The 17429-nt window shown below is 50.2% G+C and overlaps 1 protein-coding gene across 1 annotated transcript; it reads left to right on the forward strand.

Annotated features, from left to right (window-relative positions):
• The first annotated feature begins 5956 nt into the window (after positions 1-5956).
• LTBR (lymphotoxin beta receptor) lies at positions 5957-12797 on the forward strand. Its single transcript, XM_084765439.1, has 10 exons — positions 5957-6284; positions 6408-6504; positions 6751-6876; positions 6966-7115; positions 7435-7531; positions 7723-7802; positions 9872-9979; positions 10279-10304; positions 11109-11325; positions 11891-12797. The coding sequence occupies exons 1-10, from the start codon at positions 6189-6191 to the stop codon at positions 12130-12132; spliced, it is 1239 nt and encodes a 412-aa protein (XP_084621565.1). The 5' UTR covers positions 5957-6188; the 3' UTR covers positions 12133-12797.
• Positions 12798-17429: the final 4632 nt, after the last annotated feature.

The following is a 17429-nucleotide window of genomic DNA, read 5'->3' on the forward strand; positions in this document are numbered from 1 at the left end:
GACACTGGGAGAGAACAAGAGCTGTGTCCACGCTGTTATCTGGGGCAAGGAAGGTGGGCACACTGTCCTAGGAGTCATTTTTATCAGGGCTGTGTTTTTCTCCCTCAACCCAAGCCAGCTGGGGGGAGAGAGAGAGAGATGCAAGCATCAAGCAGTAACCACACAGGTTTACACACTTCAAAGGCTCAGACCCAAAAAGAAGGAGATGCAAGGAGCTGCTGGAGAGCCAGTCCAGGCCTCGCACTGCTTGGGGTATCCTCACTTGAACCATGTAGAGAGCAACCCCAAGTGGCCCGGTGTGCTCACTGGCTCTTCGTACCACATACCTTCTCTCCAGCAGTAACAGGCAGAGGTGTTCGCTGTGGGCCCCCAGACCTGTACACACAAACCTTACGCAGCCAGAGAGGCTCAGGGAAGGAAACAGGCCTGCATAACAAGTAGCTGAAATGTAGCAAGATAAGGATTCTGGAGGCAGAGGTTAAGAGCCAAGTGCCCTGGGAACCTGGGGGAGGCAGGAGAGGGGACAGACACATTTCAAGTGACACCCTGGAGCCTGGCACTGCAGCTGAATCTTGAAGAACAAGGCGTTTGCTCAAGGTAGTGCCTCATCTCATTTTTAATGAGATTATGTATTATTTATTATGCACACAGTGTTTTACCTGCATGTACACCTGCACGCCAGAAGGTCTCGTTACAGGTGCTCCTGAGCCACCATGTGGTTGCTGGGAACTGAACTCAGGACATTTGGAAGAGCAGCCAGTGCTCTTAACCTCTGAGCCGTCTCTCCAGCCCACCTCATCTCGTTCCTAAAACGAGAGCCTGCCTGTCAATCAGGGTTCCACTTGCTAGCCAAGCTGTATCCCAGCCGCCGTGACACGCATTCATGAAACCTCCTGTAAGAGAGGGAGGACTGGCCCGCTCTTTATTTTTCAGATGCAGAAACTGACCCTCCAAAACAAAAGGCAATTTTCTGACATCAGAAAGCAAAATAGCAGCAGTTATAAACAGAAATCAAAGAATCTTCTCCTCTGAAGTTGCCTCTTGCCATTTACCTTCTGAGACAGACCAGCCATAGAGGCTTGGTCAATCCCACACAAAGCCGAAGGATTTGATGCTGTCTCCTTGGCTGTGTGACTCTGAACTGTTCCTACCTCTCTGTATCACCAGACGCCCCTAGGAACCCCATTCCCCCTTAGACTAGTGAGTGTCCTACAGGCAGGGTGCCAGGTTCCCCTGACTGTTTGGTCTGTGAGGTTCTGAGAAGCTGGCTCCTCCCTGCCTCTTCTGTTTGCTAGCTGGGCCTGAAATCCAAGTACTGGCTTAAGGCAGCATGACAAATAGTTTTCACCTCAAGGACTGTGAGAATTGCCTGGCCTAAAGAGTATGGTGACTGTGGCGTGTCCTGACAGAGTACAAGAGAGTGGCTTGGCTTGGAGACCACAGTACTAGAGATCTGGAATGGGCCAGAGCAAGCCTGTTGTGAGAGACGTCAGAGTCCTGTACTTTGCTCAGAGTCCCATTTGAAATATTACACACACACACACACACACACACACACACACACATGCAAACAAATACACACATATTCATGCAAATATATATATGTGCACACACACTTTTGTCCCCAAACCAGGGCATTCTTTTGTAGCCCAGGCTGGCCTGGAACTCACAGTAGTGCTCCTGCCTCAGCTCTCCACGTGCTGGGACTGTGCATCCATTTTTGTCATAGTATAGTTCCCCAGAAATGCAGAAATACATAAAACAATAAAAGCTTCCTGGGGCTCCATTTCTTTCCCTCCTCCCACCTAAAGGGACCCACTGGGGTTGTCTATCATCTGTCTCTTTCTGGGTGTCTTTTAGACTTGCATGTTTTGGTGTGCTGTACGTTGAAACAGGCCTTGAATGTATAACTCACCTTAAACTTGCTTTGCCTTGAATTTATGATCCCTCCTGCTATCAACTTCCTAACTATTACTATTACAGATATGTGCCACATGCCAGTTTACGTGCATTTCAAAATGTTTAAAAAAAATAATCATAAGCAGGAAGGACCACATCATAGGTGTTACTCTATGACTTCCATCTTTATTTTTAAACTGTTTGTCTTTGAAAGGCATTCCTATGCGGGGCATAGTGGTACATCCTTCGATGCCAGCACTTGAGAGTCAGGTGGATCTCTATGAGTTCAAGGCCAGCCTGGTCTATATGGTGAGTGCTAGGACAACCAGAGCTACACAGTGAGACCCTGTCTCTAAATAAATAAATAAATAAGTACAGGAGGAAGGAAAAACAGATGGACAAAGAATGAAGGAGCAGGAAGTGGTATGTAAGGCCTAGCCTCCTGCTCAGTACATGGGGGAGCTAAGGCATGAGGACAAAGTGACTTCTTCAGGGTTACCCAGGGGTTGGGGTTTTCAAGTCTGATGCTGCTTTCCTGACTGGCAGTCTTGTATGGCATGTCAGGGGCCTTGTTGTTGTTGTTGTTAATCTTGTCTGAGAAAGACCCACTTCCCAGGGCTTCACACTGCCTCCCCCAGAGCTCCAAAGCCATCCTTTAAGTAAGAGGCTGCTTTCCCTGCCCCATACCAGCCACCTACCAACCCTTAGTATGGCCACACCGGATTCACAGGTCTTCCTGACCCTTCATTCCAGAGAGAGCTGATTGGCAGAAATTCCTTTTTCCTCCACACTCCTAAGGAAAGCCAGCCCACATCAACACCTCCTGGCCTTTACTGTTAATGAACTGGCCTGCTTATGCACCTGTGCTCACGTGCATATGCTTACATGTGTGTGGATCATATCTTAAGCTGTCCCAGGACAAGCACCAGGCTCACTTATCTTGGTGACTTCAGTGACCAGTGGCTAATATTTCTGCTTTGTTTTGTTTCTGAGACACTGACTTGGCCCAGGCTGTTTTCAAATCCCCAGTCCTCCTACCCCATCGTCCAAGTGCTGAGGTTACAGATGTACACTGCTGTGCCCAACTTATGGGTTACTACTTGATGGCCCACTCTGCAGACAACAGCATTTCACATCTTGGCTAGGATCCAAGGTTGGTTTTTGACAGACAGAGAGTGTACACTGGGAAACCATCAAACATCTGGACTTCCTCAGGTAGCACACTGATTTGCGGTCTATTCATCGAAATTTCCTTCACCTTTTTCTTTTCAGCCTTCTTTTATGTTTTTGGGGCAAAAATGAGTCACCCAATTAACTGTCTCCCTTTACTCTTACACTTAGCACTAACTACAGAGCTGCCTATTGTGGCAAATACAATCATCCTTTTATCTTCCTTTATGTAGTATAAATGTAACATGATGGACCAGAGGATTTCTCTCTGCCATCCTCAGTTTAGTGTCCTGGAAAGATGCTTAGATGTTCCCCATTAGAGATGTATTCCTTTGGTTAGTACAGGGCTTAACAAGTTCGGCATTGCTGGCATTCTCAGCCAGGCAACTCCTTGTTGTCTGGGCTTGCCTTGCACTGCGGGTCACAGCAACATCCCTGGCCTATGTGCACTAGGTGATAATGGGAATTCTAAGCAGTTGCAACCTAAAATGTCTTAAGATATGTCCAAATGTCTTCTAAGGAGCAAGGTTACCAAGATTGAGAGTAACTGGGAAAGGCTTTGGTCCCACTGACATTCCAAACACTCTGGAGAGGGCTACTTCTCATCTGCTATGTCCATTTCTCGGTGCATGCCAGTCCCTGGGCTGGCCAAGGGCATCAGTTGGCTAAAAGAAAGGTAAGGAGTATTTAGAGGGTCCCACTGACACCAGTTCTCTCTGGGGATTACTCATCAGCTGTGGGGAGAAGGGCATTTCAGCAATCCCCTCTGAAGGAGGCCTGGGAGAGGAGCCCTTCACACCTTTCAGGAATCTGTGAGGGCATTAGTCCTGCTCTGGTATTGCTCAGTAAATACAGATAAAAGTTTCCAGAAGCTGGTAAAAAGCACAAGAGGTAAAGACAATGATGCTCACACTAAGAATTTGAAGATTTCTCCTCCCCGAGTCCCGACCCTCCAGAAGAAGGTTGGAGAGGCATCCAAATACCCGTTTTGCATTGAGCTGTCTGTCTGCAGGCCCTATAGGCTGCCAAGAGTCCTCCCATCTTTCTGAGTTCTGACTCAGAAAGTGTCCACACTCACATGCTTACTATATAAATATACAGATAAACAAGTAAAAAAAAAAATTAAGTGAGAATCTACTAGTCTATCTATGAAACCTTAAAAACACATACTGACAGACAGTGGTGGCACATGATTTTAATCCCAGCACTTAGGAGGCAGAGGCAGGTGGATCTCTGGTCTACAGAGCAAGTTCTAGGACAGCCAGGGCTACACAGAGAAGCCCTGTCTCAGGAAAAGAAAAAAAAAAAAAAAGATACATATACTATATGAAGAAAAAAGACTGGCCACAAGTTAAAGCTAAGTAATGACAACATGGCGGATCCCAACTGTGTAAAGCTGCTACCCACCTGTCCTTTATGCTCTTAAGAGATGCCAGTGAGTCTAGGCCTTGCCCCAACTCCCTGGGCCTAGAAGGAAGAGAAGCCAGAGTGGGTCTGCTATCAGGGGTCCCCTTCCTTGCCAGGTGGCCTTGGCCTTGGCCTGCTGATGTACAGACAGACAGTCTCCAGCGTCAAACCCGATGACCTACATCCAGTGAGGGGACAGCACAGAGTGATATATCAAACTCCCAAGGCAGGACCCCTGGGTATTTTCTAAAACTCACTTCTGCACCAGTGTTTCACATCTCCACTGAAAGCCTGTCTGGATATCCTATCCACCATGGAGAAGGCCCGTTCTCAGGTGAGCCTTGCAAAAGAAGACATCCCCTTGTCCCAGAGGAGACTCCCCTGAGTGACAAGGAAGGCAGGCGGATTGCTGACATGGCCTGGGGTCTGGAGTGCAGGTAGACTCTGCCAGAGTGGCTAAGCTATGTGGACCACCTTCACTCATTCCATGCATGTACCTGGCCTGTCGCATAGGCCAGATCATGCTAAACTCTGTGAGCCCAGTCTTAATATCCAAACCAGGCCAGCTCACAGCCTAGTTGGGAGCAGACAGGCAGCACAAGACAGGCTTTGGTCTTCCTTGGGGCCTCCAAGGCTTCCTGGAGGCATGGACTCAAATTTGGAGATGGGGTTGGGAGGTGGCAAGGCTATTAACGTCGGGAAGAAAAGGGCCAACAGGCTAAAGGACCCCGGTACCGTGAGCAGGTCTTCTCCAGAAAGTAAGATGGCTGGCCTCTCTCAGGTCCCCCTGTTTAAAGAGAGGCACAGGCTTATGGGCACACGGCTGAAACTGGGCTACCCAGCCCAAGCCCAGAGGTCCCCACTCACCAGGACCTGGGTTTCCATGTCTTCCCCCTTTGAGAGAGGGTCCCAGAGGTCAGGAGGACAGGTTCAAAGCCAGCTGCACTCTTGCCAATGTCTTGTGTGCCCACTAGTGTGTGGTGTGGGTGGACCAGCAGGGCGGAGGCCTGGTGGCTTGTTACTGTGGTTGTTTTTCTTTACAAAGTCACAGAGTGGGGGCAGGCCCACGGTCTCCGCCAAATGATGTGACTGGCCAGCCGCTGCATAAGCTAGCCATCTCTGAGTGTCTCGGCCGGGTTCACTGTCATTCCCTGGTGGCTCCGCATTGCAGATCTGGCACCCAGCTGTCCACTGCTCTGCCTCAACATCTCTGTGTTGCCAGGTCAGCTGTGCCCCAGGCTCTTGGAGGGCAGCCTGAATGAGGGTTAGCCACTGGCTCTGCGCCCCTCTTTCCGCCGGCCCATCGGGTGTTCTTAATCTGCAGCCCCTGTAGGGGCCAGGCTTCCAAAGAAAGGTGGAGGCCGGTTCCGGGCCTGCAGCTCTCACGTGCTTTCCCGGCCAACCCCCCTCCCGCCCTCCGTGGAGCGAGGCGGCCAAGCCTGTTCCTCTTCCCCCCGTCGCGATTGCGACAGGCCTGCCTCTGCTCCCAGAGCTCCCTGCCCCCGCCCCCGGCCGGCTCTCTCCACTCCCACTTCCTGAGCCCGGCGCTGGAGCCCTGGAGGCCAGGCCCGGCCGCTCCCGGCCCCCGGGGGGCACGTCGGCCCCAGCCGAGAGGCTTGGGAAGTCGTGGCCAACGCTGCTCAGGACGTCCGGGCTTCCCACCTTCCTCTCAGGCCTCCACCCGATCTGGTCAGCCGACCCGAAAGGCCGCCATGCGTCTGCCTGGGGCCTTCTCTCCCTGCGGCCTGGTCTGGGGGCCACTCCTGCTGGGACTCTGCGGGTTCCTGGTGGCATCTCAGCCCCAGCTGGTGAGGGAGGGCTTTAGGTGGGATGGGCCAAGTGGGAAAGAGGGCCTGGGCAGGCTTCTACCTAGCCCTTCTGCCCTCCAGAGCTGACTGTTCATTCTTCTCTGTCTCCGCCTCCCCTGGAAGGTGCCCCCATATCGCATTGAAAACCAAACTTGCAGGGACCAGGACAAAGAATACTACGAGCCCGAACATCACGTCTGCTGCTCTCGCTGTCCCCCAGGTGAGAACAGTGGCCCTAGGAAGCCTAGGTGTTAGAGGTGGGTCAGAGTGACACCAACACTGGTAAAACTAAGCTAGTTGAGACCAACTGAGAAGCATTAGCCGTTGTCACACGGGCACTGATTTGAAGAGGTAGCCATGAAGGCAGGATGGGGGACAAAGAGGCTCCACAGCATGCAGCAAGCAGCAGAGACAGGGATAGACTACTCGTCTCCTGATACCCTTTTTAACCCCACTTGCCTCACAGGCAAGTTTGTCTCTGCTGTATGCAGCCACAGCCAAGACACAGCTTGCCAGACTTGCCCCCCGAATTCCTACAACGAACACTGGAACCATCTCTCCATCTGCCATCTGTGCCGCCCCTGTGACTCTGGTAAGTGGGGGGGGGGATGCACCTGGATGATGGGTACTCCTGGGGACCCCAGCTCCTCCCTGACTCTAACCCCCCTCTCTCTCTGCCAGTGCTGGGCTTTGAGGAGGTTTCCCCGTGCACCAGTGATCGCAAACCCGAGTGCCGCTGTAAGCCCGGGATGACCTGTGTTTATTCGGACAACGAGTGTGTGCACTGCGAACTTGTAGTCTGCCTGCCTGGCACGGAAGCCGAGGTCACAGGTCAGAGGTCACTGAGGACTGCCAGTGAAAGGCAGCTGGGAGGCTAGAGCAAGGGAACATGGTACTGTGTCTGTAGCAAGGAGTGGGGCGGGGGCGGGGGTGGGGGGGCTGCAAGATGTGAGTTGGGAGAGGTGTGAGGAGCTCTGAAGGTGGCTCCTGTCAGCACTGGGGAAGCTTGGGGAAAATGGCAGGCTGCAAAGCCAAGCTTGGGGAAGGTAACAGCTATAGAACAGATTGGTTGACAAGGAGGAGGCATAAAGGAAGCCCACAGCTGGGCTCACACTTGTCCACTCACCCTGACTGGCCTCCCTTTTGCCAGATGAACTTACAGATACTGACACCACCTGTGTCCCCTGCAAGCCAGGACACTTCCAGAACACTTCCTCCCCTACAGCCCGCTGCCAACCCCATACCAGGTGAGAGTGCCCCTTCCCACCCCGCGTGTCCCCCCTCCCCCAACACACTCCAGGAAGCCTGAAGGTTGTCATCCGCCCGCCCCCCCCCCATCCTTGACTCCGTGTGCTCACCTGGCCGGTCCCCACCACCATGTTCCGGGAGCTGGGCACCGAGGGAGCAGGAGGAGCTCACAGTCCTGTTTTCTCCACAGATGTGAGACCCAGGGCCTGGTGGAGGCAGTTCCAGGCACCTCTGACTCTGACACCGTCTGTAAAAACCCACCACAGCCAGGTAGGATGCTGGGCTGAGGGACATGAGGCAAGATCTGGGCAAATGCCTCAAACTCCCTCATCTAGAAAAACAGTAGAACCGTGCATCTTTCCTCCCTGGATTAGACAAAAAAAAAAAAAAAAAAAAAAAAAAAAAAAGAAAAGAAAGAAAGAAAGAAAAAGAAACATCCCTCTTCCAAAGAAGTTGGAAGGGGCAGGCATCCAAATCAATGGTAGACTGCTTGCCTGGGATGCACAAGGCAAGGTTTAAATCCAAGTGCTACCAAAGGAAAAAACAAAACTTTGGAAAGCTAGCTGTGGCGGAATACCCATGTAATCCCGACGCGTGGAAGGCTGAGGCAGGAGAATCAAGAGTTTGAGGCCAGCCTGGGCTACAGAGCAAGATTGCCTCAAAAAAGAGCCTGGGGATTAGAACATCTCTGGGCTGTTTTCTTCCACACTTTGAAAATCATACGCATCATTCCAGGAAACACTTGTACGCTGGGACTTTGTCATTACTTCTGGACACAGTTCCATCCTAGAGCTTGTCAGAGGATTCACTTACTAATCGAATACCTCACCGTTCAGTTACACACTCCATGGGAGACGCGATCCCCGTTTGACTCTTTCTAGGTTTTCTTGCATCTTGGTTTCTGTCTTCCAGGAAACCCACTAGCTTCCCAGCCTGGTGGCTGACTGTAGGTTGCTTCTGATGACTGTAATCATTACTAATTGGCAGAATGTGGAAACAGGGTTGGATGGCCAGATATTTGTAATTATAGCTTCCAAGGATTGAGAACTACTCTGAGCTCCTCAGTGATCCCACGTCATTTGCTTAACGATTCTGTAAAGTGGAATTACTCATGCTCACTGATGGGAAGAGAAAACTGAGGTGTCAAATGATTAGCCTGAAATCACCGTGTGTGTGTGTGTGTGTGTGTGTGTGTGTGTGTGTGTGTGTGTAAATCCTGTTTTCAGTATCTGGTCTTATTTGGGGCCCACTTATAAGGTGCACATGCCATAGAGTTTTGATTTGCTGTTTCGTTTTATTTTTGTAAATTCATACCGGGAGTGGTGGTGCATGCCTGTCATCTTTGCATTTGGGGGGTGGAGGCCAGGCTGCATGGGGCACTGTCTCTGAAAGTGGGAGGAGGGAGAGAGAGAATAAAAATGTAGCTAAAATTCACCCATTGAACTTACAGCCCTTTTACTCTACTGCTTTGATCTCTCTCCTCCCATATATTTCCTATGCATTTCTACTCACTTTTTTTTAAACTAAAAGCGTGATAGAAATGTTTTATCACTTGAATTTTTTTTTTTTTTTTTTTTTTGGAGAGGAAGGGGTTATCACTGAACCACTGCACTCTTCCCCAGCCCCTTCAGCGTATCAAGAGTATTTCTCCATGCCCTCTCAGGAAGTCTCAGCTCTGCATCACGTATCATTAGTTACTTCTGAGCTAGGATTTTTGGTCAGTAGGTCTGTTAGCCTGGTTGTTGTATAGATGACAAACTGATGCTCAGATAGGTGAGCTGACTTAAAAGACGGGCACACAGACGTCCAGACTCTGGTCCAGTTTCTCTCCGTGCCTTGCATGCTGTACTCCCTTAGGCCACAGCAGTGGGTGAACTAGTGTGGGTAAGATGGGGAGCCAAAATGCCATCTCTCTGCCTCTCTCCTTCAGCCCTGACAGGAGCACGAGCGTGAGCAGCTTGCAGCAACTGACATTCTCAGAGGCACAGAGGGGCAATCTCAGGCCTGGTGGCCCCTCTGTAGGACAGCCAGGTCACAGAGACAGGGCTCTCCCATTAGGACCCAAACATCACCGCCACCCGCCTTTCACCTACTTCTGGCCTTGAAAACCAGATGCCCCAGCACCCCTCATCCACTGACTTCGAAGTTTAAACCCCACCGCTCAGGACAGAGTCTCTCGTGTGGTCCAAAGCTCTTTCCAAGGCTGGCCTCAGCCCCTGGTCCACAGCCCAAGGGCAATGCTCCAAAAGAGGGAAAAGGCTGGCTGACTTCTGGGAGAAGCCCCCTCCCGCTCCTGCCCTATCTTTTGGAGTCATCACTGTCTTCTGTTGTCCTGGCAGGAACGATGCTGCTGCTGGCCGTCCTGCTGCCGCTGGTCTTCTTTCTGCTTTTCACCACTATCCTGGCCTGCACCTGGATGAGGCACCCCTCTCTCTGCAGAAAGCTGGGTAGGAAGGAACCCCTGTCCCCCATCCACACGTGGAGGTGGTGATGGAGGGGAGGGCTATTGAAGGAGAAACCCTCATGCAAAAGACTCTCAGGGTGCCTGAGACGCCATCCTCTCCTACCCAGCAATCATTCTGACGCTAGGGATAAGGGTAACAATACCATTGACCTCTGGGACACTAGGGTTGGCAGCAGCACATGGTGGGGGGGCATAGGGGGGACAGGGTGGAGGAGGAGGGGGCGTAGAAGGTGGGAGGTTGGGAATGGGAGGCCTCTCAACCCTTTTTGTTCTTCGTTTCAGGTACTCTGCTCAAGAAGCATCCAGAGGTAAAGGAAGAAGCCAGCTAGGAGGGGCGGGCCTGCGAGGTCAGGGAAGGCAGACTTTAGCCTCCGCCATTCATCCGCCCAGTTGTTTGCTAAGTGCGCCGCCATTTACAGCCCGGGAACCTGCCTCCTGTCTGTCCTGGAGTCTGCACAGTAGTGGAACAAGAATACAGTGCAAAGTCCAGGGATATTAGAGCATTTAGCTGGCACGGACAAGACCTGGGCTCCATTGCCAGCGCCGCAGGGGGAAACAGCCACCACGGGTGGTGGCTCAGTCCTGAAATTGCAGCGCTTGGGAGGCTGAGGCAGAAGGCTCACCATGAGTTTGTGGCTAGCCTGGGGCTATGTAGTGAAATTCAGGGCAGCCTGGGCTGGAGTAAGAACCTGCCTCAAACAAAACAAAAACACCACACCAGCAGCCATCATGTATACATTATATATACACATATGCATGCACACATGTGTAAGATTGTGTGTGTGTGTGTATCAGGTAGCAACCATCATAAAAGCGTGGTGGACAGTGGGTGACAGCAGAAGATGAGGCTATGGTCTTTTAGGCAGAGTGCACAGGGAAGCCTGTGTTAACGCTGAATACCTGAGCAGTTCACTGAAGAAATGAGGATGCTAACCTGGGAACTCTAGGAAAAAGTGACCTAGGAATTAGAGAAGCTTGGAGTGCAAAGGCCCTGAGGCAAGAAGCAAAGACGGGACGAGTTGCCGAAACCCAAGGAGTAGGAGCATGGAAACTAAGGTGATGTCTAGGTCTCTCTGACAGGTGGATGGTTCTCTCTATACCCTCTTCTACAGGGAGAAGAGTCTCCCCCTTGCCCCGCTCCAAGAACCAACCCACATTTCCCTGACCTGGCGGAGCCACTCCTACCCATGTCTGGAGACGTTTCCCCAGCCCCTGCTGGACCCCCGGTGACCCCAGTCTTGGAGGAAGTGGTGCTACAACAGCAGAGTCCCCTGGGCCAGGGCACAGAGCTGGAGGCTGAGCCTGGGGAACATGGCCAGGTGGCCCATGGTGAGCTGGGCAGGGCCATAGGGGGGAGGGAGGGAAGAAGAGAAGGTGGAAGGGAGGGAGGGAGGGAGGGAGGGAGGGCCAGCAGAGAGAAAGAACAAGGCCCAGGTGAAATAAAAAAGATCCAGAGTAGCAGGCTACCAAGAAGAGACTCGATACCCTATGAGCATATACAGGGGGAGGAGGTCTCCCTCAGTCACAGACATAGGGGAGGGGAGTAAGGGGAAAATGGGAGGGAGGGAGGAATGGGAGGATACAAGGGATGGGATAACAATTTAGATGTAATATGAATAAATTAATAAAATATATTTTTTAAAAAAAGATCCAGAGGCAAGACAGAAGGGAAGAGTCAGAAAGGAGCAGTATGTTCAGAACTTGAGAAAACTATAGCAAAGCTGGGGCTGGGAGGAACCTGTAGTCCAGGCACTGGAAAAGGAAGCTTTGGATTTCAGAGCCATCCCCCACTACACAGCCTGGGCTCTGTGAGACCTGACTCAGAGGAAAGAATAGCAAATGGGAGGCAGGACTGGGAGGAAGCATCCCCTCAACTGAGCCTTCTCCCCAACAGGTGCAAATGGCATCCATGTGAGTGGAGGCTCTGTGACTGTCACTGGCAATATCTACATATACAACGGGCCAGTGCTGGGGGGTGCACGGGGCCCTGGAGACCCTCCAGCTCCCCCCGAGCCTCCATACCCGACTCCTGAAGAGGGAGCCCCCGGCCCTTCTGAGCTCTCTACACCCTACCAGGAGGATGGCAAAGCTTGGCATCTGGCTGAGACAGAGACACTAGGGTGCCACGCCCTCTGACAGAGCCAAGGAACCTATTCGCCACCCATGTCTGATGGCATCTGGGAAAAGGCAAGGAGGAGAGAGGGTCTAGCACCTTCTTCCTGAGGCTGCTCCCCACCAGAACTCACAGGGTCTGGGCAGGCTCTGAGAAGCAGAGCCCTAAGGGACGGACTTGGCCTCAGACACCTCTTCAGAGCAGAACTGGACACTAGCAGGGCGTTGCCCACCCAGGACTCCTACTACTGCCTTAGCAAGCCTGAGGCCTTGTTGCAGACCCACCAGCTCCCAGAGGCCTCCACCCATTCAGCCTCCGACACAGACAACAAGGCTTGTGACCCCAGCAGGCCTCTCTGCATTCTAACCATGGCAAAGGAGGGAGCTGGGTCCCAGGGCCACTTGCGAGGACATCACAGGAACCTTGCAAGGCTTCACGGTGCTCATCCCCAGCCTTCAGAGGCCTTGACAGCCTCACACCACACGGACCAAGATAGACCCTGTGAAGATGAAAGCACACGGGAGGAGCATCCCTCCCTTGCTCGTGGGGGAGAGGACAGTGAGACCGTGAGAATGGGGGTTTGGGTAGCATTACCAGGTATTGGGGGAGTTTGGGAACAGGAGAAAAATGGCAAGTGTATTTATAAACTGTAACCACATGCAAATAAAGACAAGATTGAGGTCCTTTATCTTGGGTTTTTAAAAAAAATATTTTTATTTACTTTTTAAAATTTATGTGCGTTGGTGTGAGGGTGTCAGATCTTGGTGTTACAGACAGTTGTGAGCTGCCATGTGGGTGCTGGGAATCGAACCAGGGTCCCTTGGAAGAGCAGACGGTGCTCTTAACTACTTAGCCAACTCTCCAGCCCCCTATCTTGGGTTTTATATGGAAACATTAGACTGTCAGGTTAAAACCAAAGGCAAAGGTGAAAACTCAAACATGTAATCCCTCAAAGGCACTTCTGGGAGAAGCCCTAGGTTTGGTTCACGCAGTGTCCATATTAAGCAGCCACGGCTGAGTGTGTGCAGGGAAGCATTCTGCATACCTGAATATGGACTGACTCGGCCCCCTCAGTGCCATAAGGCAAGTGCTCTTGACAAACTTAAAAACAGGCACAGGTGGATGAAGTAATTTGTTCAAGCCAGTTAGCCCAGCATAAATGTCTCTTCTTCCACAGGCATTAAGTCCCTGGGCACAGCCAAACATCTGGCTGCCCTGCACAGTGTGTTATTTTATCTTTACTATTATTACTATTTTTTTTAAATCTCTTTAAAATGTCTCTTGCCCCTTAGCTGGGCAAAGGTGGCACACACCTTTTAATCCCAGCACTCACAAGGCAGAGGCAGGGAAGATCTCTGAGATCGAAGGCAGCCTGGTTTACACAGCCAGGGCTACACAGTGAAACCCTGACTTGGGGGAAAATGTCTCTTACCCTTTCCTTAGTTGTCTGCTGCTCACACATGTATCCAGCGTACTGCCCAGCAGAGGCAGCCAGTGCTTGAAGGATTGCTCAGGGCTGTGCTCAGGGCTGCCTTCCATAAAAGGTAACAAGTGTGGCTGCAAGTGTCAGGAGCCCAGTGGCTGGCCTTCATCAAGACGGCATGGCAGGAAAACACATACCCCAGGAGTCTGCAGGGCCAGCTGAGTGGACGGGTCACTTAAGGTTGATTATGGGAATCAAGTCCAACTTCTTTCTGCACGAAGTAAGGAGTGGTGGGGTGCATCTCCACAAGCATAAATCTTCCTTCTCTTGTCATGCTTGAGCCAAGTGACACGAATCCGTAATAATTAGTCCAATGTGTTTAGATTAAAAAAAAAATACTACATTCTGTTCAACAAAATACAGGAGGAGAGAGAAGCTCAAGGAAATGGTGTTGTGGAGCCATCAGGATGGCTCAACAGGGAAGGGCACTGGACGCCAAGCCTGATGATTGAGATTGCTCTGCAGAACCCACACGGTAAAAGTAGAGACCTGACTCCTGAAAGCTGTCCTCTCATACACACACACACTCACTCACACACTCACGCTCTCACACGCACGCTCACACATTCACACACACGCTCACACTCACACAAACACACATTCACACTCACACCATCACATACACACTTGCACATTCACACTCACGCATTCACACATTCACGTGCACACTCACATCTCACACACACACACACACACACAACTCTTTCTCTCTCACACACACACATACACACACACACACACAAAGAAAGAAATGCTGCTCAGGCACAGCCCTGTTGACACTTCAAACGGAGGACTGCACCCGCCCGCACTGTGCTAGTCCCCAAACAAGCTCCTGCTGGTGTCTACCCTGAGTATACAAACTAGGAAAAGCTGGCCTCTTCCTGGTGCAGCCTCTTCCTGTCAGAAATGTAGCACATCCACGTATTGGTGCTTTTCTGTCTGTGTCCAACAACAGCGCCTCCACGTTTTCTCAGCACTTCTTGTCAAGTTTACTCCTAGGTGTGCTTATCTTTATTAGGTGCTATAGAAACGAAGCCGTTCGACTTATTTTTTGTTTATTTTGCCTTGTCTTGTTTTTTGTTTGTTTTTTGTTTTTTGTTTTGTTCTTAAGATAAGATCTCACTAGGTAGCCCTGGCCAGCCTGGAACTCCTATGCAGATCAAACTGGCCCCTTGAACTCACAGAGACCCACCTGCCTCTCTTCCAGAGCGCGGAGACTAGAGATGTGCAGCACCAGCTCCAGCTAAGGACATGACATTTTTAAAACTCAACTACTCATGAATTCTTTTATTATCTATAATGGTTTCCAGCTAGGTCTTAAGATTATCACCTCTAAGTAATGAGAAATTTTATCTATGCCTTTTAAGTTGTTTTTCAAGATACAGTCTCAGGGGACTGGAGAGATGGCTCAGAGGTTAAGAGCACTGTCTGTTCTTTCAAAGGGCCTAAGTTCTGAGTTCAATTGCCAGCAACCACATAGTGGCTCACAGCCATCTATAGTGAGACCTGGTGTCCTGTTCTATATAAGTAATAAATAAATATTAAAATAAAAAAAGCTAGGGTCTCATACATCATATTCCAGGCTGGTGGCCTTGGCCTCAGTATGTAGAGAAGGGTGGCCCTGATGGCTCCAGCTTCCAGCTTCTGCCTCCCACATGCTGTGATTACGGGTGTGCACCTGGCTTCTCCTGTTGAGTTTTATAGTCTTCTAGTAGCCTTACCATCTAAAAGTACTGTCTGGGACTTCCGAAAGAATGTAAAAAACGGCAATATACACTTCTTTTTTGGTCTTTTGGCATGTTCTCTTTTAAAACTTTTAAAATTCATCCTGTTGGTAAGCATACAAAACAACGGGGTGCATTGTGTCAACTTAAAACAAGTTGCTGGGTACAATGACTAGGACCAGTATTTCCAGCATAGAGGAGGCAGACAGAAGGGGAGCACCTCAAGTTCAAGGCCAGCCTGGGCTACATAGTGAGTTCCAAGCCATCAAGGGCTATAAAAAATCTTGTGCTATAAATAAATAAATAAATAAATAAATAAATAAATACTCACTATACCAACAATGTTCTGGTTGGTTTTTATCAAAATGACACAACCCTAGACAAACCTGGGAAGAGGAAATCTAATAGAGAAAATGCCTCCATAAGACTGTCCTGTAGGCAACTCTGTATAGTATTTTCTTAACTAGTAATTGATGTAGGAGGGCCCAGCCTACTGTGGGGCAGTGCTACCCTTGGGCAGGTGGTCCTGACGGTGTGTGTGTGTGTGTGTGTGTGTGTGTGTGTGTGTGTGTGTGTGTGTGTATGTAAGAAAGCAGGCTAAGGAAGCCATGGAAACAAGCCAGTAAAGGAGCACCCCTCCTATGGCCTGTGTTTCAGGTCCCGCCTCCAGCTTCCTGCCCTGGCTTCCCCCGGGGATGGATGGATGGATGAGCTGCAGGCTAAAATAAAACTTTTCCTCTCCGAGTTGTTTTTAGACGTGATGTTTCATCAAAGCTACAGAATCTTAACTGGGACAAATAACACCGGAAAATAACAACAACGAAAACCAAAAGCAACAAGCAAACAAAAAGCATGCACTTTGGGGCTACCTAGAGACACCTCGGCTGTTAAGGACAGTTACTCTCACAGCTACATCAGTCAGCTCACAACTGCCTGTAACTCTCGCTCTAGTGGATTGGAGGCCTTGTTTTGGCTTCCATGAACACTGCATGCACACAGCTCACACACAGACAAGCAAGCATGCAAGCATACACATAAATAAAAATAATTTTTAAAAGATTTATTTATTATGTATACAGTATTCTGCCTGCAGGCCATTAGAGGACACCAGATCTCATTATAGATGGTTGTGAGCCACCATGTGGTTGCTGGGAATTGAACTCACGACCTTTGGAAGAACAGCCAGTGCTCTTAACCTCTGCGCCATCTCTCCAGCCCATAAAAATAATTTTTAAAAATTGTAAACACACACATGACATCAAACCCTGCCTGTGACTGCTCTATCCCACTACCATCCCTTGCATTTAACATTTTCTTGTCTGATGAGAATTTAGGTAGGTGTATTTATTTATTCATTTTCCTACACTAAGGAAGTATCCATGTCTTGCCATTTCGTTGGAGTCAGATGGACAGCGACTGAAGAGGTGTAAGCTGAGGCTGGGCAGAGCTCCTGCGGCACAAAAAGGTGAAAGCGGACCCCATGGGGACAGGCGCTTCGCAGTGAGTCAACAGGATGTGTTCATGGGCTGGCAGCCCAGCTCTGTGGACTTGGCCTGGTGGTTTGTTAAACTAATCTGCGCTACACTTTCAAAGTTCACATTTGGAAAGCATTTTAAAAAAGTATTTTTGGTTTGTTTTTTTTTTTTAAATGTAACAGTCATTTTAAGATAAAACAGCAAACAAAACAAACTTGGCTGAGAACTTCCTGGTGTCTGTGTAATAATTACAGAGAGATAAGCACTGAAAAACATGGAACCAGAGTCAGGCCTAGGCTGGGAGGTCAGGAAATGCCTCCTAGCGGAAGTTATCATGCAACCTGAAGAATAACAAGGAGAGTTAGCTACCCCAGGGCAGTCCTGTGACAGAAGGAACAATCTGGCTGCTGCTAGAGAGCCTGGTTCCAGGGAGCTGAAGCAGGAAACAGGCTGCTGAGACTTACAGACAGCAATAAGAATCTGGAGCCTTACCCTGAGAGCAGTAAGAAGCCACTAAACCCTTTTCCCATCGTAGTAAGATGTATAAAGTGCACCAATGGTCGCCTTAGAGACTGAACGGCTGGCGACAACTGAAGGGACTCTGGCCAGCCTGAGCATGGCGAGCGTGGCTCTCTGGC

This window comes from Acomys minous (genome assembly GCF_964271855.1).
Source record: "Acomys minous genome assembly, chromosome: 17".
Taxonomy (NCBI): Eukaryota; Metazoa; Chordata; class Mammalia; order Rodentia; family Muridae; genus Acomys; species Acomys minous.

Excerpts from the sequence above, each read along its gene's own strand:
- LTBR (XM_084765439.1), top strand. The coding sequence starts at position 6,189 with ATGCGTCTGCCTGGGGCCTTCTCTCCCTGCGGCCTGGTCTGGGGGCCA. Across the intron at positions 7,803-9,871 it reads TAAAAACCCACCACAGCCAG|GAACGATGCTGCTGCTGGCC; the intron begins GTAGGATGCTGG and ends TTGTCCTGGCAG. Across the intron at positions 9,980-10,278 it reads CTCTCTCTGCAGAAAGCTGG|GTACTCTGCTCAAGAAGCAT; the intron begins GTAGGAAGGAAC and ends TCTTCGTTTCAG.